The sequence below is a fragment of the Triturus cristatus genome, chromosome 5_1 (assembly GCF_964204655.1).
Source record: "Triturus cristatus chromosome 5_1, aTriCri1.1, whole genome shotgun sequence".
In the NCBI taxonomy this organism is placed as follows: Eukaryota; Metazoa; Chordata; class Amphibia; order Caudata; family Salamandridae; genus Triturus; species Triturus cristatus.
The window spans coordinates 573,138,086-573,161,650 of record NC_140587.1 but is presented as its reverse complement, the minus strand read 5'-3'; the positions used below and the strand labels follow the sequence as shown (position 1 = coordinate 573,161,650).

The 23,565-nt window shown below is 44.9% G+C and overlaps 1 protein-coding gene across 1 annotated transcript in view; it reads left to right on the top strand.

The window, feature by feature from the left end:
• PREX2 (phosphatidylinositol-3,4,5-trisphosphate dependent Rac exchange factor 2) overlaps positions 1 to 23,565 on the top strand; it is a 1,250,200-nt gene that overhangs the window by 444,286 nt on the left and 782,349 nt on the right. Inside the window, exon 12 of the mRNA XM_085605489.1 lies at positions 5,108 to 5,208. Within this exon, the coding sequence (XP_085461615.1) occupies positions 5,108 to 5,208 (101 nt within the window). The remainder of the gene's footprint in view (positions 1 to 5,107; positions 5,209 to 23,565) is intronic.

Sequence of the window (23,565 nt, the reverse complement as noted above, 5' to 3'; positions counted from 1 at the left end):
TTCTCATTCCTTCATACACTGTCACTCTTTTTTGACATGGTGGATTATGGGTCTTTCTTGCTATGCAAATGGGCTTTAGTAGCCATGCTTGTAGTGGTGGTTCATCTCTCTTCTGATTAGATGGAGCCAATTTACCACAGTGGAATATAAATATTAAACACCTACCTATAGTCTCAGGAAGCACCCTTGCTACACAAAATGTACCCGAAGCACCGAAAACTTTGGTGAAAAGCATGCCTGGGTACATTCACAAGCATGCTGATGATGCATGCTTGACCGTAAAGTCTCAAGCCTGGATTGTATTAGTAAGCAATGAATGTTAGTTCACTTTTTAAGTCGATTGTCACTGCTACAAAGCAACATCTGTGGTGGGTAAGGGCGGTGATCACTGGTGGCCCAGAGTGGCCAATCAATACTATTGCATTCCAATAGCTACGTTTGGGCATTTGGCGCTCTAGGTGTAGGAAGGCCAAACAGTCAAGGCTCATTGTAAGGAGTGGTAGGGGTTAGAAATTCAACTGCTGCACCACACTCAATAAATGAATGTCCAGTCAGTGCTATATAGCTAAACAAGAACACAACCTTATTTACATGTAAGTAAAATGAAAGGTTAAGATTGGAGCACACACAGAAACCCACAATTTGAAACACTATCTGGTTATGAGGTACATCCTACATATATTAGAAGTTTCCTGCTCTAGATTTTAAAATAACATTAAGCCCTGTGGACAGTGTTGCCTAAGAGGCAATGTTTGTGAGCTCTCTGCTATCTCTGAGACTCACTTTAGTGTTAATATTTAAAGTTTCAATAGTACAGAAAAGCCAGGCAAAGAAATACTATGTAGCAGGAATGCTCAGATATTCTAGACCTCTTCTTCAAAGGACTTTCATGCTGGGTGCAAATTGGACAAATCAGTGGTTGATGCACCAGCTTCTGAATTTACACTAAAATGGCCCAATAATGCCTTAAGAGGACTTTTGGCAAGGTACGTGTTTTTCTAATATTTGCTCCCAGACCAGTATTGTCTATAATATTGTGATAGAAACTATGCTGCACTAGGCTCCCTCTTCTCTTGGTTTGACTCTCTGTCCGACATAAGGCCTTCAACCTGTCCTACGATTGATTTATATTGGAATTGAATTCCACACTTTTGGTTTATATTTTTTTACAGTTTTCATTCAGATGTTCTAGTGGGGTCTATGACTTGCATGTCAGTTTATATACACTCTAGTGAGTTGTGTATACACACATTTCTTCTTTTGGCTGACTTTGATTTGTATTACCTATAGCCCTGCCCCTGTCTGTCAATGAGTTGGCGAGTTGAGAATGATATACCCTAATATTGTGGGTGAGCCTTTCTTGTTATAATATAACAGATGGGTGATGTGTTGTTCAGTCTCACTGACTTGAGATTTATGGTGGCACTCAAATGCTATTGATATATGAAACCATATTTACCTGTATGTTGTTACATTACCAAAACACTGCATGTTTCTCTGGTATTATTTTATTGTTCTTCAGATGTTGGCAATATTGGTCAAGCCGCATTAACTGGGTACCAGCTTTTGAACTCCGTTTTATTTCTATGTTTAGTTTTTCTTGCAGAGTGGCAAGACTCTTAGTAAGGTCAGTAGGAATAGCAGAAAAATGTTGGCCCCTTATCACTATTAGGATGAAGTTGTATCCTCATTTCTTTCTCTTTTTAGTGTGCACCTCAGGGACATCCAAGAGAGTTACAATTTTGTCCACCAAGATGCATTTTTAAATCACCTTTCTTACTATTCACTATTACACTCTGCTCACCTTCACCCTCACCAACACAGCTCATTCAGGGGTATCGTCATAGGCATTTTCCCAAGAGCTCTCCTCCAGTTTTGTGGGAGTTGTAGCCTGCACCACTAACCTAGTTCTTAGTGGTGTGGGGAGGAACAACATAATGAAGCATGTCACCACATGGTGGGTCCTTAAAACAGAGATGTTTGTAGGTTCAGTCTGTTTCTTTACTCCGAGTATTACAGAGGATGTCTATGCCCCTTGAAGCTGCTTGATTTGATCAGACCCCTTGCATCTTGTGTGTATCTGGATTATATTTGAGAGCGATGCAGGTTGCGTCTTTCAATGTTTCCCTTTAGTTCTTGTTTTCTTGGTGACCAATAATGGATTTACCCAAAAATACCCCAATAACAATTTTCTCCTGGAATAAACAAAATGGTGTTTTTAAGAGTGCCAGGAACCTTGATGTTCAGTTCCATGTGCCTACCCTATCGCCAGTAGTAGTTGTCCAGTCAGGGCACAGTTCATGTGTTACCAGCTGAGGACACAACTGGTCTCCTAGATCTGGCAATGGGTGGAAGATATCGCAGAGGGTCAGCACTTTCATCAAAATCTTCCTGGGTTACCATAATGTAAAGGCACATACAATGAGAGGACTGTAAAGGGTGCAATCAAGGACCTGAGTTTAAAGCCCTCACCAGTCCCAACTGTGAACTGGACTTTAGGATTAGAGTCGACCTCGGGATTTGAATTGTGATAACTCTGAAACTGTAACACCCACAAACATGATTCAGATTGTTCTAGATCCCTATCAATGACTAAGTAGAAAGGCTCTATGTCCCTTTGAGGTGAGGAAGAGCTAGCATTAGCACTCTGTTTACATGTGGTGTCTCGAGTATTGTGCAGGAGTCACCGTAGATGAAGCAATAGGACATCGCTAGTGATACATGACCCAAGCAAGTTGTTGTCTTTCTATCTCCTGGCTCATACGCAGCTCTGTCCTCAGAGGCATCTGCCATGCAGATCCATCAGTCATCTGGAATTTGTGTAGGTTTTCCTGCAAGGTGTTCCTTGAACCAAGGATTGGACCAGACTAAGGCAGGGCAACCACCAGAAAAAGAACTTTCTCTGGCAGGCATTTGTTCAGCACTGACATAAGGGTCTGTAGAGAAGAGAAACGGCCAAACATCCCACACTGTTCTGAGGTTTAAGCATGACAATTGTTAACCCTTTATCTTCTGATTGGGCTGCAAACATTGGTAGTAGCACAATTGTCAGAGACTTTCTCAGTGCACTGACAACTTTTTACACTGGGTGGCACAAAAAGGACTTGTGTCATTTTGGGAATGGTTAACATTTGCATTAGACTAAGCCTTGATAAATGGCATTTGGCAGGGCTGCCTCAGTGATGACCTTCTTTACCTGGTTATCCTCAAGAGTAAGGAGATGGGAAGGATTAAGAAGGTGACAGCGTCAGCACTGGCCTTCTCAGGCAGCGATCTCTGTACTTGGAATTTTGTCTTACCTATAAAAGAATGAAATGATAAAAAAACATGAAACACCTACAAGGCAACTTAGTGTTGTCAGGGTCCACATAACTACACCAAATATGTCTGCATTTTTTAAATCTTTCACTCAGCAGTGTGCATGCTATGACAGATTCGTTGGATATACCTTTTTTGGGTAACTGCAAAATTAAAAGCTATTTTTTTTTTATGGAGAAAGGCACATTACAAAACGAACATTTGGCCGATTACTAACTGAGTTCTATGCAGCCTATTATAGGGTATTGTCTTCCATTTATTTTTGTGCAATTTTGATCAACCTGAAAATGGTGTAAAAATTGCTGCACTCAGAGGTGGGATATGTTCTAACAAAGCAGTGGGCATGCTGCCCAATTAATTAATAGAAGTTTTTAAAAAGAAGACAGTTGTGAGTATTCTGAGTAGATCAAGGAAAATAGACAAGCGCAGCATTGGGAAAGGTTAAATTCCATTGTTTCACGTAATTTTGATAGGGTGGTGACTAGTCATGGTTGAAAGTAGGGCCTCTGAAACAAGCCAGACATATGATTGTAACCTGAAAATTAGAGCAATGACATACAAACATCTGCACCTTACACATTGTGAGTTTAAAAGAGTGGAGATCACTTGTCAATTTGGTGCATATTGCACGCTGTGTTTAGGGAGCTTCAAATGTGTCTATATTTAGAGGAAAGATACTAGCCTCATGAAAATGGCAGAAAGTAGACAGCAGCCTCAGAGAGACATTCTACCATCTGAAAATGTCTTGGCAAGTAGGATGTGGTTGGTTGGGTGATGATGAGTGGTCCAAGCACTAGTTGGATGGTAGGACTTTGGTCAGGTTCTGACATATATCTCAAAATTCCAAATTGATTCTTAAACTGGCTCTTTGCAGTATCAATTTGAAACTTAAGGAATTAGACTTTGACATGCACATTGGTATTTAGCAATTTTGTCTCACATATTATGCATACTTAAATCTTGCAAGAGTGGACAGGAGTCTCAGGGGTTATCCTTGATGGGATCCAGTCAGTTCTCAGTAGTCTGAGCTGGTATTTCCAGTTCATTCAAGAAAATATATTACTCCAAGCTATCCCAGGGATGCTGCCTATCATCTTTATTTTTCATATATATTCATTCACCCCTTGACACAGATAGCCATACAGTGCAAGCTGAGATTGCAAGTGCCTGTGGATGAATCTCATTTGTAATAATATAACTGCAGGGACTTCTTTGTACATACACATTCAAATGGGGGCGTAACCGACTTGTATGACACACAAATATGAGGGCATGCCTGTTTGCTTTGTGCATCTTTTCATTTGGGAACATACACTCATCTGACCTGTGGCCATGGGAAAGAACAACAAATAAAGGAGGTAGTCTATATTTTTCTCCCATCCTGGGGGTGACTTTGTGTGGGGGTGGCAGGCTGCATTTTCTTCCTACAACCTGCTCTCCACCAGTCTAAGCCGACGCATCCGCCCGGAGTTCAGACGTGTTGGTCCACAATGATGCTTATGCCAGATAATTTATTATGCTTGTTTAGATGCAGGTGTTTTCTTCAGACTGCTTCTTAAACACATGAATATCTATAATCACACAATCAACATTCCAGGCTCCACACAATCATTTAATTGAATATCCACCATGTAAACTGAAATGTTGGTGTTAAGGGTAGTCATAGACATACATAGGATGTTAGGTTCTGCCAATTCTTACATAGTCCTGTATTATCTTAAAATGTTATGTTTCTACAAAGCTGCATTAAACTGATTTAATGTGTCACTTTTCTGCTTCACCCGCCCAGTGAGTTTGTCGACTGGTTAATGGAAATTGAAGAGATATCAAAGCCAGAAGAGGGGGTTCATCTTGGACAAGCATTGTTGGAGAATGGCATCATACATCATGGTAACTATCTTACATTCCAAGTGTTTCTTGTGCTTAATACGTGAACAATAAATATGAACATGGGCTAAACCAAATAACCCTGGGAACCTCGGTATGCATACAATCACTAAGACAGTGGCTCCAGTGTGAGAAGCGTTTCTCAGCCTAAGCTTCTATGGCAAAACAACCTCTGTTAATCTGTACTGAAATCACAAGTATATTCTTTGTTAATTTATAGTAATATTAGACAGATGTATGCGCTAGTGTTACATTAATACATATAAAAATCCTATGACGTTGTTCATGAAGCAGTGTAGTCATTCATTAAAACTGACTCAAATTGTATGTTCACCGTATGACACTGCAAATAATGTTTGGTCAAAAACAATTGTTGACTTTTTGACCCTTCCAATGACTCAAAAAGGGACTTCTTCAGGACAAAAGGGGAGCAACCTATTGGAGAAAGTATCAAGAACACCCTTTTTTAACATCAGCTGTTAGCAAAATGATTTTGTGTAGCAGGGGGGCATGTTTACATAGATTTTACCTCACTACCAGAAAGGACATCTTTAGTACACAACTAATGAGCAAACCTGTGTACAAAAAATAGGGATACCTACATAAGACAATCCCACACTTTTCAACCAGTTTATAAATGTAGATTTCTATACAATCATGGTGTGTTTTGGTGTTTATTCAACAAAAATATTCCTATAGGAATGTACATCATTGGGCCCAAAAACCAGACATGACAGTTGTAGAAAAAGGTTAATCCCTGGCTGTTGGACATGTTAAACAGTACCTGGCACTGTACATTTTAATTACAACACGTGATCATAGGGAAGTATCAGTTGAAATTCAGAGAAAATGACATCTATATGCCTCACGGAAACTGAAAAACAGGCATCAAAACCCATATTTGCTTAGTTGTTGTGTATAAAACTTCCTGGATCCATCTAGTGAGACTTATTAAACATGCTAACAAATAGCTCACATTCCTCACTTTCAAATGAATATATTGTTAGGCCAAAGCATAATGCCATCATAGGATCAATGCTCTGAAAGGGCCAAGCAATATCGTGAAAATGACGTCAGTAACACAGCCACTTTCCACTTCAGGAAGTAACCAACGGGAATAATGGCTCTCCCACTATCTTGCAACAATAAATGTTTCTAAAGCGCTTAATGTTTTCTTGCTTGACAGGCTCAAGTAGATCTTTCATATGAAAAAAGTAAAAATAACCAGATCATGAGAAAACCACAAAAAAAACCTCTGTCTGCATCGGAAGTAACTAAAGGGCATAGTTACTCACCTGTTGCCTTGCAACACTAAATGTTTCTAAAGCATTCAAATGTATTCTTGCCTGAAAGGACAAAAGGGAACTGATCTGTCTTCAAGCAATTATTTCCTATTTGAAAAACTAAAACAGTCTGCTCATGCCCTCAAGTGGATTGCCGGAGTACTTTCTGACGCTGGAGCAAAACTCTTCTAGACGCCAAAGTTCAGGGGTGGCTCACTGCAAGTGCACGTTCTGTCAATTTATCACTGCAGAATCTGCCAGCACAATATGCACACTACCAGACTACTAGTGATAATTAGCTAGTAAATGAATTGCATTGTTTCTACAAAATACCTTGGGTAAAAATTGTGCCTCTTAGTAAAATGAAACCAAGTAAAAGGAAAAAGGGGGTCCTGAACTGCAAGGTAAATGTTCTACCAAGACCACATACAACCTTCAATGGATATGGACAATAGACTTATAACACACCAGATCCAGTGACAAATGACCCTGGAAACACATAGACCAGAATAGTCCCAATGGAAGTGTCATTACAACAGAAAAATAAAGCAACTGGCAAAGGCCCTGTGATAAAGCATCCTAACCCAATGTCAAAGTCATAGTTTAATTACAACAGTAAACATTACAGATGGGAGGAGGAAACCATATTACAAGCCGGTCTCATAAGGGTTGTCATTACATGTTTTGGAGCTTCAAGATGACTTAAACAATCACATCAACATATAATATATTACTACATATGCATTTCATATGGTAATTTCACCGGTCCATCAGTCCAATGAGGGTTGCAGAGGTTACTAGAATAATGCATCTTGTCTACAGTCCTACACATTGTTTAGTCCATTTGGAATGGAGCCATTTTGAACGATCCGCTTCAATTCCTTTTTGGAAAGTTTTCTTTTCTGGTCTCCTCCACCTGGATTTTGCAGTTCACGTTCAATGACTTGCCATCTTATTTCATCTACCAAGTGTTGTAGACATTGGTATAGCACCACCAGGGGAGCTCCCACAACTCCACGTCTGATCCGGCTCCTATGCTGCATAATACGGTTTTTAATCTTTTGTGAAGTGAAGAAAACCCTTTAGAGTCATTGGTGGGTCGAAACGTCGATTATTGTATTTGTTGACCAGAAATTCTTTGTAGTGTCGTACAGTAAACTTAACATTTGAATTAGTTGAAATGAATGATTACACTGCTTTGTCAACAACGTCAAAGGATTGTTATTCATGTTAATGTAACACAAGCACAGTTTCTGTCACTCATCACTTTCAATGTGCTGTTTTTGGGGCACCTATTACTTTGTAGACTTTCTGAATTGATCTTTATATTTTTACTGTAATTAATAAATCTGCCTAATATTACTATGGATTTACAATAAATATACTTGTGATTTCAGTACAAATTAACAGTGATAGTTTTGCTATAGAAGCATAGGCTGAGAGACGCTTCTCCCGAATGAGCCACCGTCCTAGTTATTGTATGCATTCCCAGATTACAAGGGTAATTGGTTTTACCTCATACTCAAATTTATTGATCTCCTTGCAGTTACTAGTTTGCAAAGGCACTCTTTGAGGATGTTATTCTTTCTAGATTTACTTGCTTATGTCAGAAAAAGAAACTTTATGTTATAGTGAGGATTATGTAGAAAAACATCTAAATGTCCCACCCTTTCTGGATAAACCACTGTGACTTTGTGATGCTCTGCAAGCCAAAATAGAGAAACTTGAGAAAATAAACAAGAAACTGACTTCATGGACATTTAATGAAAAAATATCTATAATCCAATACCATTCTTGTAGGACTACAAATTAAAAGTGCACCCTCAAACTTAGTTGATGAACCAAATTGTAGGGAGAATTTTAGCTTTATAGCCAGCAAGTGTTCCAGGCAATGGGTGGGTCTTCGAATAGACATAGCTCTCGAACACATAGTAAGACTAGAAAGAGAGATTGTCAAAGTAACACAAGATGAGGCATAGCTTAATGCCAAAGAGGTGTCAGAGGGCCTTAAAAAACAATTTCAGATTTTAATATTATCACACTACATCAAAACTTGGCATATTGTCAAAAGACATAAAAAGTATAAAAGTTGATGGCATATCCGTGCCTAAGTTGCGGGTATTATAAGCAAGATGAAACTGCCCTTTCATCAGCAGGGGTAAAACACAGTACACTAGATATGCTACATTTTCAAACAATTCAGTATCCAACCAACTCTTATTCAGAAAACACACTGGGAAAATATGTGTTTGCGAATCCACCAGGCCTGCACAACCAGGACACCACATTTTATTTAGGCAGAGGACAAAGGAGAGGATTCTTCTAACAGGAGGTCCACAGGGAGTATCAGGTGCCTCACTTTTAATGGTATTTAGTCCAAACAGCGGTTCAAGATATTATAAAAATATCAATTTCACACAATCAATAACAATAGAAAAAAAATTTGGGAAGAAGGAAAAACTCTACATACTTAAAAAGTGAATAGAGAAAAACGGAGAAAAGCCCATATAAGATATATTAGAAAAATATACAAAATGTATTCAATATATAGATAAAAACAAGTTTGAGACAGCGCGCTCAGAAATATATACTGGTACATATAATATTTTGTTGTACAATACAAAACAAGACAGGTGGCAGGCAGAAGAGATTACACCTCACCAATGCCTGGAGGAGGCTAAAATAATTCTAAATGCAATGATGAGAAGTTGTGAATTTACACAACTTATGTTGATACATCATTTCCCCAGTGGCTGCATGAATTAATCTGGCAAAGCTGACCACGGGTAGGGAGAGCAAATCTCCTATATGCTTCACTCAAACGTGATGGCAAAACGTCCCGCACGCAGCGTTAAACTCTGGAACACTTTTAATGGTAGCTGCTTCCAATACTATGTTTCACATGCCAGATCTGTCTGTGATACCCAGTACACCTTCTACCACTATGGCTTCAATATTCAACCTTTGGAGTTATACCGCTCAGTATCAGAGGTTGCTGTCCTCTACAGGGGTCTATTTTGTTCACACCTCCAAGACGGAAAATTAGACTCAATTACTTCTTCAGCAATACTAAACCTCTGGGAACCAACAATACCACTAACCTTAGACCACTTTCTTTCTTTCTACCACCATGAAGCACTACACTAGTAGATTTTCTGAATTGATGTTTATATTGTTACAGTGATGAGTAAATCTGTTTAATATTACTATAAATTAACAATGAATATACTTGTGATTTTAGTACAAATTAATAGTGGTTGTTTTGCCATAAAAGCTAATACTGAAACAGTTGGCTTAGTTGCACTTCCGCTTACCACAAGACTCAAAAGCATGTTAGAACGTCCCACTGTTCAATCCTTTATATTTGTGAATGCTCTTCAGTGACTAGTTTAATTTAAACCATCATTTGTGGATTGTGGCTAATTCAAAAACATTTTATCACAATGAAGACATTTCTTAAAGCTATGAAAATGTGAACTTGATTTAGTAATATTACTAACAGTTTCTGAAGAGCAATAGGGACTTAATACTTGCACCAAGATAAGGGACACATTTTCAAAATTTTAGTTTACATTAAAAATTTTCTACAGAATTAGAACCTTATAGTTTCTTTGAAAGTACAAGCAAGAACCTTCATTTATACCATCAGATGTGGCTTTAGAAGATCCATTTTATGGAAGACTCTGTTTTCATATTTGCTCCTAAACTGTGAATCAAGGTTGACGTTAATCCCCAATTGAGTCCAACCATCAACCTGTGCCCAGTTTGTGCTACACATTCAATGGATTTTAAGATGAATTATTGCATGCCTCTAGACTGTGCCTGCAAACTCTTTCTTTGGCCTCCTGTCCCCCTTTTTTGTTCCAATTTTACTTCAAAGCTCCTGATATTCCTTAGATGCTACAAAAGCTATGTTTTTTCCCCAAACAAGTTGTTAATAAACTCAAGTTTTCAAGATCCCCAGAAGGTATCATCAGACATATTTATGATGCAGATTGTGATAAAAAACGAATTGTTTTCTTGAGTCAAGTCCCTGTGATCAATATTCTCTCTATTTCTTTACACAGTATCCCATATTACGCAACAGAATGTGACCAGAGACTTATAATAAGACCCAATAAGCTCTCAAATACATTTTTTGCCCATCCTGTCTTTCACTAGACTCATAATTTCATATAAGCCGAGCAACACCCCACTTTTCTCTGTTCAAGCTTTGCTCCAAGACATGTTGTGCTCCTATAATGTGCCAAAGATTTCTATCTGTACAAACCCACTTGTATTTTCTCACCACCTACTGCCAACATGATTCGTTTTTCTCAACAGTGTCATTCAGGATAGTTGGTGTCACAATGATTGTGCCCTCAGATCTCTACTATGTGTTGCCTATAGACTGTGTCTGGCACAAACTAATTTGCACCCAGATTGTAACGAAACCAATTTGTTCCCACACGTTGTGCATGTGCATTGGCCATTGCTCCCATTTTCTCTCAGCAAGTGGGGGACATTGATCATGATTTTCCTGCCAAGTACTGCTATGCTCTTCATGGTGGCCCTGGGCAGATAAAAGGAATAGGAAACACTGTCTGGAAACATGGAAATAGTGGTCCTTTGACAGCTACCCTACTGCCAAGGTTTCGTTGGGGGCAGAGCTGGCATGGACTCCTCCAATGGAAATGAAGTGAAGAACTCAAAGATGGGCAGATGGGTCATCTATCTATTTTACCTCCCTTCTTTAAATGAGCCCATGAGTCATTAGGGTGCGGCCTTTTGGACCTATCAGTGTCTCCTTGTTTGAGGAGAGGTGTTTAGTGTCTGAAGTGTTGTTTGTGGAAGCATTAGCCCATTGCTCGTATCACAAGTTTCCTACTTGAACCAAAAGTAATTGTTGCACATTGTATCTGGGCTTCATTTATGTATCAGAAGTTGAGCTCTCACGAACAGTATGAAACACCATGTATAACAACAACAGTTTAGCTATCTTTGGTATGACAGTGGCATAATAATAGGACAACATTGATAGTTAGTGAACATTTTTGGTGACATTCCGGCTATGCCTGGCATTATAGTGGCTCACCCTTGGCATTCAGTGGGCATGTTTGCTGATATTCTGTCTATTTCTGCATAAGTGTAGTTCATCATTAACATATTGGGCCCATTCTTGGCAACATACTGGCTAACCATGTTGCGATAACGGCCCGTCATTTTGCATGTATATGTGACTATTTGTTGTTTAATTGTGTCCCTCGCACAATACTGTCTTTCTTTGACTTATTGTGGTCTTTCGTGACGTAATTCTGATTATACATGAAACACTGTTGACACAAATTCCTGTTAATTTGATCAACAACATTATTTTTTTAAGATGATGATAACAAATGGCCCTGAAAAGAAGAATATATCTACACGTGACAGCAGTGCAAATGAATGATTGATAAAAACCTAGTTCTTAGTTTACCAAAAATGAAAATCTCACATCTTGGGACAACATGCAGCTTTTCATGAAAATGACAAGCTTCTAAGGGAAATATGCTTGTTTATCAAGAGGGTTTTTTTGCACTTCATTTGTTTATATTTTATATAATAGTTTCTAAAGCTTATTGAAAGCACTGGTGCCATTGAGTGTCTAGGTGCTGAACTCTGAGACCAGGAAGGTGCATCCATGCGAAGTCTGAATACAGAATGAGAGTGGTTTAAGTTTTTTTGAAATCAGCATGATTAGATCTATCTAGTGTGCACACTAAGTGGAAGCTTATTCCAAAGGGGGGCTACCAGCTCTGAAAGAGAGCAATCTCCAGTTTGAGACCTTTTAGCCCTGTGAACCCAACGATATACAGGTGATCTCAAAGAAGATAAAACACATTAGGGTGAAAAAACGATTGTAAGTGAAGGGGGTCCGATTTAAACACCATTCCATCTAGGAGGCACAAAGAAATAAAAAGTAGTTTCTTCCATATGGGCAGCTAAAGAAGCCTCATGAAAAGGCGCTCACAGCATGAGAGGACCTTCAGAAGTAGTCAATCAGTGGCATTTTGAATAGCTTGGAGTCTGGGTAGTAAACAATCAAGAAAACCCTCAAAGATGCTGTTCTCAAAGTTTAGTAAAAGAGATTATATCTGGCACTACTTGTTGCCTCTGTGGAGGTACAAACAGAAGAAAGTTTATGAGAGTGAGAGTAACATGAAGCACGTGGAAGCAGTGCAAGCAACAGGAACAGACGATGAAGAGACATTGGCTATCATGCTAAAATTTGTCTACTTAGAAATGGGGGATGGCAACAGGCCATTGGACAAATGCCACCAAACTAAAGTCTAGATAGAAGCTTACCTACCCAGAACTGGAACCTCCATTTTCTCATTGTTTAGCTTCTAAGATTTGGAGGCCATGCAAGAGACACTGATATCATGTGTTTTGGAACTGCTTGATATTTTCAAGGGCATTGCTATGTAATATTATAAGGAGTCCAACTTTGTCTGCATAGATGTAAAATGATGTGATGAAATGTCTGAATCGTTTGAAACTAGCAAGCTGATATTTTATTCAAATGACAGTGTTTAGAAATATATTAAAGTTGCTAATTGAGTGATTAATAATAATGAATCCAAGAGGCTTATCTCTGAATTGGGTTTGCCTTTATCAGAGGGCACTTACTGCTATGATTTTTGGCTCATGGTTTGTTCGGAGGCGAGGCATTTCCTCATCTATTTTGGACTGCTTTCTATGATAGCGTCACAGATGCTGTCTGGGCCCTGAGCATTTTCGATTGGAGTACCCCGTCTACTGTTCGCTCCTGGAAGCTGCATATTATTCAGCTGTAGCATTTGCTGTATATGTCTTTAAGAGTTGCTTAGCTCTGCTATCTCTGGCATTTGATTGTGAAATTGTAAGACTTCCAATTATATTTTAAGTCATAACATATGACTGAGATTCTACTTGAAAGAAGCTCAATAGAAACTTTAAGCAAAGAAATATGTGCGTTTTCAAAAATATTAGGCCTTGCGAAGTAACCTATTCATTTATTTCAAATGCCTGTAAGTCACTTAGTCCTTCAGGCACTTTTAAGAAAATTGGGCTGAACAGTCTATATGTTAGCCCCCATTTTTAAAAGTTTTATTTAGGGAGGGTGTGTCCCAAAACACCCCTGGAGAGGGTATGGCTTGCCTTACAAGTCACAACATTATTAGAACATTTCATTACTGTCCCTTCAGAAGGTCTTGTATTTTAAGGCAATTAAAAATGCACCATTTGATTTGTATAGTTCACTAGCCATTACAGGTTAAAACAGAGTAAAACCGCCATGCTGGAATTTTTTTAATGTGCATTGTACTTTGTCTTTTTTGATCATCTGTAACTATCTGAATATCGTGTTCAGGGATTTGACACCATTTTGAGACTTGTTAACGGTATAAAAAAACTCAAAAAGGAATGACTAAAGAAAGACAAAGTCGAAAACAAAGATAAAAAGTAGTGAAAATAAATGCCAATGTAGAACAAATGTGTGGCAGTGACTCAGCACTGCTCCGAAACAATGCGCTGTAGTTGGCCCCATCGCTATCCAGTGATAGACACAACTACACTTGTAGTTTGGTATGGGTGAAAGACCACATGTGGCCTATTTTAGAGCTCTCCCTAGTGAGAGACGCTAGGGCTGCGAGCGTTTTTTACCTGGAACCTACTTGCTAGCATATGTATCTGTGAAATTGTGATTTAAAACTGCAAAGAGATCGTTTTTTAACTTTTTACTTGGGGGTTTTAAATTGAATAGTTAACTGGGGAATTTATTTAGGCACACTGACATTTCTCCATCACGCTGATCTTCCTTTCTCTGCCTCGCCCAGCCGTCTTGTGTTATTTACTGTTGGAGGCGGTGGGCGCCATTTTAGGTAGGGCTGGGGGTGCGCTCTAGTCGCGCCGCCCTCCCGCCCTCCCAGGCTATTTAGAGCTGCTCTTTGAAGCCCTCGCTGCCTATTTTAGAGCTCTCCCTAGTGAGAGACGCTAGGGCTGCGAGCGTTTTTTACCTGGAACCTACTTGCTGGCATATGTATCTGTGAAATTGTGATTTAAAACTGCAAAGAGATCGTTTTTATAACTTTTTACTTGGGGGTTTTAAATTGAATAGTTAACTGGGGAATTTATTTAGGCACACTGACATTTCTCCATCACGCTGATCTTCCTTTCTCTGCCTCGCCCAGCCGTCTTGTGTTATTTGCTGTTGGAGGCGGTGGGCGCCATTTTAGGTAGGGCTGGGGGTGCGCTCTAGTCGCGCCGCCCTCCCGCCCTCCCAGGCTATTTAGAGCTGCTCTTTGAAGCCCTCGCTGCCTATTTTAGAGCTCTCCCTAGTGAGAGACGCTAGGGCTGCGAGCGTTTTTTACCTGGAACCTACTTGCTGGCATATGTATCTGTGAAATTGTGATTTAAATCTGCAAAGAGATCGTTTTTATAACTTTTTACTTGGGGGTTTTAAATTGAATAGTTAATTGGGGAATTTATTTAGGCACACTGACATTTCTCCATCACGCTGATCTTCCTTTCTCTGCCTCGCCCAGCCGTCTTGTGTTATTTGCTGTTGGAGGCGGTGGGCGCCATTTTAGGTAGGGCTGGGGGTGCGCTCTAGTCGCGCCGCCCTCCCGCCCTCCCAGGCTATTTAGAGCTGCTCTTTGAAGCCCTCGCTGCCTATTTTAGAGCTCTCCCTAGTGAGAGACGCTAGGGCTGCGAGCGTTTTTTACCTGGAACCTACTTGCTGGCATATGTATCTGTGAAATTGTGATTTAAAACTGCAAAGAGGGAGGAGGAGCCTAGCGCGCATCCAAGATGGTCGCGTGGGCACAGGGCTCCCCGGACCCTTGCTGCTCCTCGGAATTTATCCTGAGAATATCCTGATGTGGTTTGCAGAATCTGACAGATGAAGACCGGCTGAGCACGTATCTCTTTTCAGAACACGAATCGGACCTGGGAATCCTGAGTTGTCGTTCTTCGAACTTTTGGGACCCACCCGACGGAGGTGCCCGGGGCGAGGGTGAACCGTGGAGCCGTGTCGTAATTGAACAACAGCGGCTGCAGTGCGGTGCCAGTGGCCGCTCTACCACTTTCGGTTTCACTTTCGGACTTCAGGGGGCTGGCCTGCGAATGCAATTGATGTGGCGGGGTGTTTCCTTGGCCTCTGCGCGAGGCCTGGTCTCCACCTGCTCCTAGAGTGCCCGTCGCCTCGGGTCCCCCCCGCACCGTTACATTGTGGTCTCTGTGAGAAGCTGGTCTGCGGTGCCGGTGCCCCCTACGACTCTTGATCGGAGGTCCCCTTCTGTGTCCGTGACCACATGGGGGGCAAGGGGGGCCCTGAGGGGCGTAAGACTAAGGCCTCCCTCCGCGGGGGACCGGTCCAGGCCAACAACATGGACCGCTACACTCAGGGCAGAGGGTCCCCCGGAGCGACCGGCCCCCCCCCGGATGCCGTCGGTGGTGGCACGACCGTCTCTCCGGAGCTCTCCCTGCAGGACATCATGGGCGCCATTGATGGCATCAGGGAAACCATCGCCACGCAATACGAGGCCCTGGCCCGTAAAATCGACACAGTGGCAATCGATGTCACCTTAATTCGGGCAGATCTCTCCAAAACTAATGAGAGGGTTCAGGCTCTCGATGTGCGGACCTCCACCCTTGGTACGGATGTGTCGGACCTGCAGGCCGCGCTTGGTGACATTAAGGCGGTCAACGACCAGGTGGCCCGGCGGCTGGAGGACTTCGAGGGACGGGCCCGAAGCAACAACATCCGTGTCATAGGTGTACCGGAGTCCTCCGACAGCCGCCCGGTTGACCTCCTGGTTGAGGAACTCATCCTCCAACAGTTGGCCCCTGCAGGCCTAAGTAAGTTCTTTGCCGTGGAGCGGGCCCATCGAGTTCCGGGCGGTCGGCCACGGCCGGGGGCCCCCCCGAGGCCTATCGTGGCCAATCTGTTCTACTATAGAGACCGAGATGCGATTCTGCAGGCCTCACGGGTCCACGGCCCGGTGCGTCATGAGAACTCATCCATTAACTTTTATCCGGACTTTACCCAACTTGTCCAGAAACAGCGGATGGGATTCCAGGGGGTGAAGCGCCGTCTCCGTGAACTGGGCCTAAAGTACTCTATGCTCTACCCTGCAAAACTTCGAGTGGAACATGAGGATCGGACTGCCTTTTTTGACTCTCCTGTGGCCGTGAGTGACTGGCTGGACTCGCTGCCGGAGAGAGGTGACCGTCCCGGGCCCTCTGCGGGCGCCGAAGGTGACGGGCCCCCTTTGGAGTGACTTTTGGTCCTTGATTTTGCCATTTTGCATTGTTCAGCTGGGTTTTATTTCTTTTATTCATTTTGTCTCACTAGGACCTGTGTGGGGGGCGGGCGGGGACGGGTCCCTTTCCTCCTCCGGGGTCTTTTCGTAGAATGGGGTTAGTAGGGCGACAGGCACACTGCAAGTTGGGGGGGTTTTCAGGCCCGCAGGGGTGCAGGGTGGGGGGAGTTGGATTTGGGGGGGGGTTGGGGGGAGGGAGGGGTTGTTTTGCTGTGTGTTTTTTGTTTACAGGGCGAGGTATTGATTATTGTCCAGATACGGGAACTGTGCTACTGACTGGGGGGCCTTTGATCTATTGGAGGGGATGGGGGGGACGGGTTGAGACTGCTGTCATGGAACGTCAATGGGTTGGGGGATCGTATCAAACGGGGTATAGTACTGCAGTATTTGCGTCGTCACACTCCTGATGTGGTGTTTATCCAGGAGACGCATCTGGTGGGCAATGTCTGTCATGCAATGCACAGGGGGGGATACCGCCTCGTGGCCCACTCTGGTTTCACAACTGGTTCCAGGGGGGCGGGCATTCTCCTGCGATCCTCACTTCCGTTGGATATCACTAGGGTAGTCTCGGATGACAGAGGGCGCTATGTGTGTCTGACTGGGAGGTGGGAGGGGCAGCCCCTTTCCCTGGTCTCAGTTTACGCCCCCCCGGGCCTCCAGAACTCCACCTTCGCTGACTTGGGTCGAATGCTGCTTGAACTTCCGGATGGTCTTTTGCTTATGGGCGGGGATTTTAATTCGGTGGTTTCGGGTGACCTCGATCGTCACCCACCCAGGGCCCTCCCCGCTGCCCAGGCATGGCTTGGTGGCCTGCTGGAGACCTTCGGCCTGGTAGATAGCTGGAGATTAATGCATCCGACCCAATGTCAGTACACTTTTCACTCTGGGGGGCATGGGAGTCTTTCTAGGTTAGACTATTTCCTTATGCCCGCGGCACAGACTGGTCGGATTCGGGAGGTTAGGCACCTGGCGCGGGGTATTTCCGATCATTCCCCGCTGTGGCTGCTCTTTGACGCCGAGACGCGGTCTGCAGGGCGGATTGCTCCCATTAACCAGAGGTACCTGCGAGACCCTATGACTCGCGACAGCCTGGTTAAGGCTATGGACCAATACTTCCTTGAAAACGAGGGGTCGGTGTCGTCCGCAATGTCCCTGTGGGAAGCCTTTAAAACCGTAATCCGCGGACACGCCCTCTCCCAGATAGTGGTGGCTAAGAAGCTCAAGAGTGAGGCAGTGGTGAAGCTGGAGACTGACATTTCGGGGCTGGAGTCGGCCTTGGAGACAGGTGTCACTCCGGACGGGCTCCATGCCCTCAGTCTGAAACAGTTTGAATACAGGTCTCTTGTCACTGACGCCGCCAAAACGTTGTATAGGGAGCAGCAGGGTCGATTGTATGATGCCGGGGACAAGGCGGGAAAGTTGATTGCGTGGCTGGATAGGAAGGAGAGAGTGAACCGTGTGGTCCCGGAGCTGTGTGTCTCGGATGGAGTGTGCGTGACTGAGCCTGGTGAGATTGTGGAATGTTTCGCTGACCACCTCCGGGCCGTGTACTCCCCGGTGACTGATAGGGACGAAGAAGATTCTTGCCTTCTGCTGAGGGATATTGCTTTGCCCGGCCTGTCTGTAGAAGACCGTGAGCAGCTGGACGCCCCCTTGTCTGTAGATGAAATTGCAACGGCGATTCGGTCCCTTCGTTCGGGCAAGGCGATGGGTCCCAACGGGCTGCCTATTGAATTATATAAGTTGCGCCCGGATAAACTCGCGCCCTTCCTCCGTCGTATGTTTCAGGAGTCCCTTGAGGCAGGCTCCCTTCCTGACGACCAACGTCTGGCAACGATAGTCGTGATCCCTAAGGACGGTAAGCCACGAGATCGCTGTGCCTCCTACAGGCCTATTTCGCTGCTAAATGCAGAGCCTAAAATCCTGGCGAAAGTCCTTGCCAATCGTTTGTTGAGCGTCATCTGCGATTTGATTCATCCTGATCAATGCGGCTTCATCCCTCACCGTAACACCGCTCTTAACTTGCGGCGTCTTCACGGCGCCCTCGCCAGGGCGGAGTACCTCTCCGAACCAGCCGTGTTGGTTTCCTTAGACGCCACGATGGCCTTTGACACCATCGAGTGGCCATTTCTCTGGGCTGTCTTGACCAAATTCGGCTTTGGGGAGGGATTTCTTGGCTGGGTGAAGCTTCTTTACACGGGACCCATGGCTCAGGTGGTAGTTAATGGGCGGGTCTCTCGGCCCTTCGCTCTCGGTAGGGGTACGAGGCAGGGGTGCCCGTTGTCCCCTCTGCTCTTTGCTCTCGCCCTGGAGCCGCTCGCTGATTGGCTCCGCTGGGAGCCCTCGCTCAGAGGGATCCGGTGGGCCCCGGGTTTCGAGGATCGGGTCTCGTTGTATGCGGACGATATTCTCCTGTATCTCACCTCGCCGCGGCAGTCGCTTAATGTTCTCTTTGATGTTCTGACTTCCTTTGGGAGAAATTCGGGTCTAACGATCAACTGGTCTAAATCCTGTGTCTATCCTATCTCCGGTGACCCCCCTCTCTTGCCGCCTCGGCTTCCGATCCAATTATCTCTGTCCGGCTTTAAATACCTGGGAATATACGTCTCGACGGACCCGGTGGCTCGCTATGAGCAGAATCTCCTGCTTCCACTTCGTCGTTTGAGGGAGGACACGGCTCGGTGGTGTAGGCTGCCCTTGTCCCCGCTGGGTCGGGCAGCACTGTTTAAAATGATGTCCCTTCCCAGATTTCTCTATGCACTTCAGAACTCCTTCGATGTTATTCCCGTGTCCTACTTTCGGGAGGTGGAGAGCCTGCAGAGGAGACTGGTGTGGGACGGACGGGCGCGTATCGCTCTGGCAAAGCTTACTCTCCCCTGGTACGACGGAGGCATCGCGCTTCCCGACATTCGCAGGTATTATTGGGCCTCACAGCTGTCGGCCATTAACCATGCCACGTATGCGCCTGGCTTGAATCCGGCGTACGAGATGGATAGATTCCTGCTTCCCGGCGGAAACTATAACAGGGCACTTTCTCCAGCTCGGCTGGACGGACCCTTACGGGCCCTACTAAGATTGCGGTACGGATCTGGAAGGCGGCCAATGTAGCCTTGGGCTGGAGTGAGCGATTAACATGTGCTACTCCTCTGTTTGCCTCCGACCGCCTGGGAAGCCTCTGGACAACGAAGGGGTTCGAACGTTGGGACACGATTGGTATTAGTAGAGTGGGAGACTTATGGATTAAGGGTGCTGTTAAAACATTCGCGGCGCTCCAGAGCGAATACGAACTTACGGAAAGGGAGTTCTTCCGCTACGCCCAGATCCGGCATGCCCTGCTCTCTGTTTTTGGGGAGGGGACCAATATCCCGGCTTCTTCGCCCCTCGAGGACCGCATACTCGATGGTCATGTCCCCGACAGTACTATTTCATTAATTTATAAAAAACTTATCAATAATCGGGCTGACCTCTTGGTGCGCCTCCGGGAGGCGTGGACGGGAGATGGGGTGGAATTGGACGACGAGGACTGGCAGTCCGCTCTGTCGTCCCCCAAGGAAGTGGCCATTCCAGCCCGTCTCCGCCTGGTCCAACTTAAGATTCTCCACCGGGTGTATGTGACGGGTCCCCGTTTGGTCTCGATGGGATTTTCTGAAGACGGGCTCTGTAAGCGGGGATGTGGACTCAGTGCCACCTTTCTCCATATCCTTTGGGAGTGTCGCGAGGTGGCGGAATACTGGCGCCGGGTTCATGTGGTCATGGGACAAGTCACCGGGGTTGTGCTGCTGCCGGAGGTGCGTCGCTGTGTCCTGAATGTGTGGGAGCCCAATGATTATAACGCGGCTCAGACTCGGTGGGCGGCCCTGGGTAACATGATTGCCAAGAGAGATATAGCGCAGCTTTGGGGTTCCCAGCGGCCTCCCACCGTGTCCGTATGGAAGGAGAACATGGACTGGTGCATGTTCAGGGAGAAGACTGTGTATGTGGCTCGTGGTAAACCGGGGGCATGGGGTAGAATCTGGGGGCAATGGAACGCGTATCGTGGGGGTATCTGTGACCCCCCCCTAGTGGACACCGATATTGCCCTGTCCCCCTGACCCTTGAAGGTTCCTTGCGACTTTTGGAAGAATCGAATATAGACGTTCCTCTCCCGTGACCCCCCCCCCCACCGACCTATCATTACTCCTTCCTTTTAATAACTATTTGATGGTCAGAAGTAGAGTCCCCCGGATGTAGCCTGACCCACAATTTTTGCCCTTACGCCTCGCCTTTTGTTTTTTATTTGTTATTTATGTTAAACTTATGTATCCTGCTTCCCTAGGACTATCCGGAGTCATGTACGGGGCTGGACCCCGGGAGTCGACTACTGCCTTAACATCTGTATGATCCTTTCTGAATCTAGCGGCCGGCCCTGGTGGTTGTAGGCCCATGCTTGTAATTGATTTATTGTTCAATAAAAATTTTCAAAAAAAAAAAAAAAAAAAACTGCAAAGAGATCGTTTTTATAACTTTTTACTTGGGGGTTTTAAATTGAATAGTTAACTGGGGAATTTATTTAGGCACACTGACATTTCTCCATCACGCTGATCTTCCTTTCTCTGCCTCGCCCAGCCGTCTTGTGTTATTTGCTGTTGGAGGCGGTGGGCGCCATTTTAGGTAGGGCTGGGGGTGCGCTCTAGTCGCGCCGCCCTCCCACCCTCCTCACACCCTATATAATGTGCGTCCCGGCCAGACGGGACACGGCCACGGCCCAGGGCCCCAACCCCTGGCCCAGATCGTAAGTTGCCCTGGAGTAGGAGTGACTTAGTAAGTTTATCCTCGATTGTGTGCACCCTTGGTCACCATAGTGTAAGGGTAGGGGAGAATGAAGAGTGTAGCTATTGCCAATTCCGCTTCAGCCCAGCCCTAGTAGATACCAGGGCAAGCAATCCCTCGCTGTCCTGCGGCCTCGTTAATGTGAGGTCGTTTAGCTGTCACAAACATGACGTATATGACCTTCTCACTGATAAACATTATGATCTGCTGTTTATTACTGAAACGTGGCTAGACGCCCATTCTGATCCCGATATCATTCAGGCTTTACCTGATGACTATCAGATGGTGCGCCTGGACAGACCGATAGGCAGAGGAGGCGGGATTGCGATCGCCTTTAAACAACAATGGCCTTGCAAACTAGAACTAGTTGACCTGGCAGGTTGTGAAGCGGGTGTTTTCACCATAACAATTGATGGGAGCATGACTGTAAAGGGCCTGCTAATGTATCGCCCACCGGGACCTATGGCCAGTTTTAAAGGAAATCTCTTAGAGTGGGTCACAGAAACAGCGATTAGGAGGGACAAGTTTTTGCTGTTGGGAGATTTAAATATACACCTGCAAGACGCACTAGACAAAGGAGCGGTGGAGTTCCGGGAAGTTCACACCCTACAGCTAGAGTTAAAAGGTCAGCTTCCAACACACAATCGTGGGCACCTGCTAGACCCAATATTCGCCAATTGGGAGGGTGTTTTAGTCGCTCCCCCAGTGCCCCTGCCCTGGACAGATCATTTTCTTGTTCCATTCACTATTTACTTGTCCAAGCATAAAGCTAGCGCTCCCACCCCTCTTAACTACCCTCGACGTAGGTGGGCAAGATTCTCCCTGCGAGAGTTTAATAAGGCTCTTACCGTGGAAGGGCCCCCAGGAGGAAATGACGTGACAACGGCAAATAAATTGCTCAATGACCGTATCACGGCTGCTCTGGACCACACAGCCCCATTGGGTTGGTCAACCAAAGCTGTCCACAGACAAAAAACTGCACCCTGGTTCAGCGAGGCGCTGCGCTGTGCCAAAAGGGACTGCAAACGAGCAGAAAGACAATGGAGAGTGGCATATGATGATCGGATGAAAGAGGCCTACCTCACAAAGAGACGATCCTATCATAATAAAATCCGGATAGAGAAAGCCACCTACTATGCAGATAAAATTTACGGGGCAGAAAACTCGGCTAGGGAATTGTTTAGCATATATAAATCCCTATCCACCCCAAAAACCGTTACTCGAGATGAAGATTACTCAGTAACAGCATGTAACCGCATTGCCAACTACTTCGGAGACAAAGTGTGTAAGATTTACTCTGCTTTTCCCGACACGCCACCCCTAGCGGAAGAGCCTGCTGACTTAGCAGGAGCTGAAGCCGATTTAGATCTGCTACTTCACTTCATCACTCCTCTATCGGAGGATCTTGTCAAAATCTGCAGATCCGTCAGATCTGGCTCCCCACGCGATCCTGCTTCCCCAAAAAGGTTGAGTGACAGCCTAGAGACACTAGAACCTTATATCAGGCATTTGCTAGATGTCTCCTTCCGATCCAGTTCTATACCTGAGGATTGGAAACAGGCTGTGGTGCTTCCCCTCCGTAAGAAGCCTAACATCGGCTTCGACAAGCTGGATAACTTACGCCCCATCTCTCTCCTGCCTTATTTTTCGAAGGTAGCTGAGAAGGTGGTAAATAAGCAGCTAATGAAATATGTGGAGGATAGTAACCTACTTCATCCGACTCAATTCGGGTTTCGGCCCCGCCATTCCACGGAGTCTGCCCTCCTCAGGGCCTCCGAAACCCTCAGGCAGGGTGCCGACGAGGGACAAACTATGGCTCTCATCCTTTTAGACCTTAGCGCGGCGTTCGACACCGTAGCACATTCCATCTTGCTACAGTGTCTGAGCAAAGGTGGGGTAAGAGGAGCAGCGCTGAAATGGATTCATTCATTTCTTGCAGGCCGAGG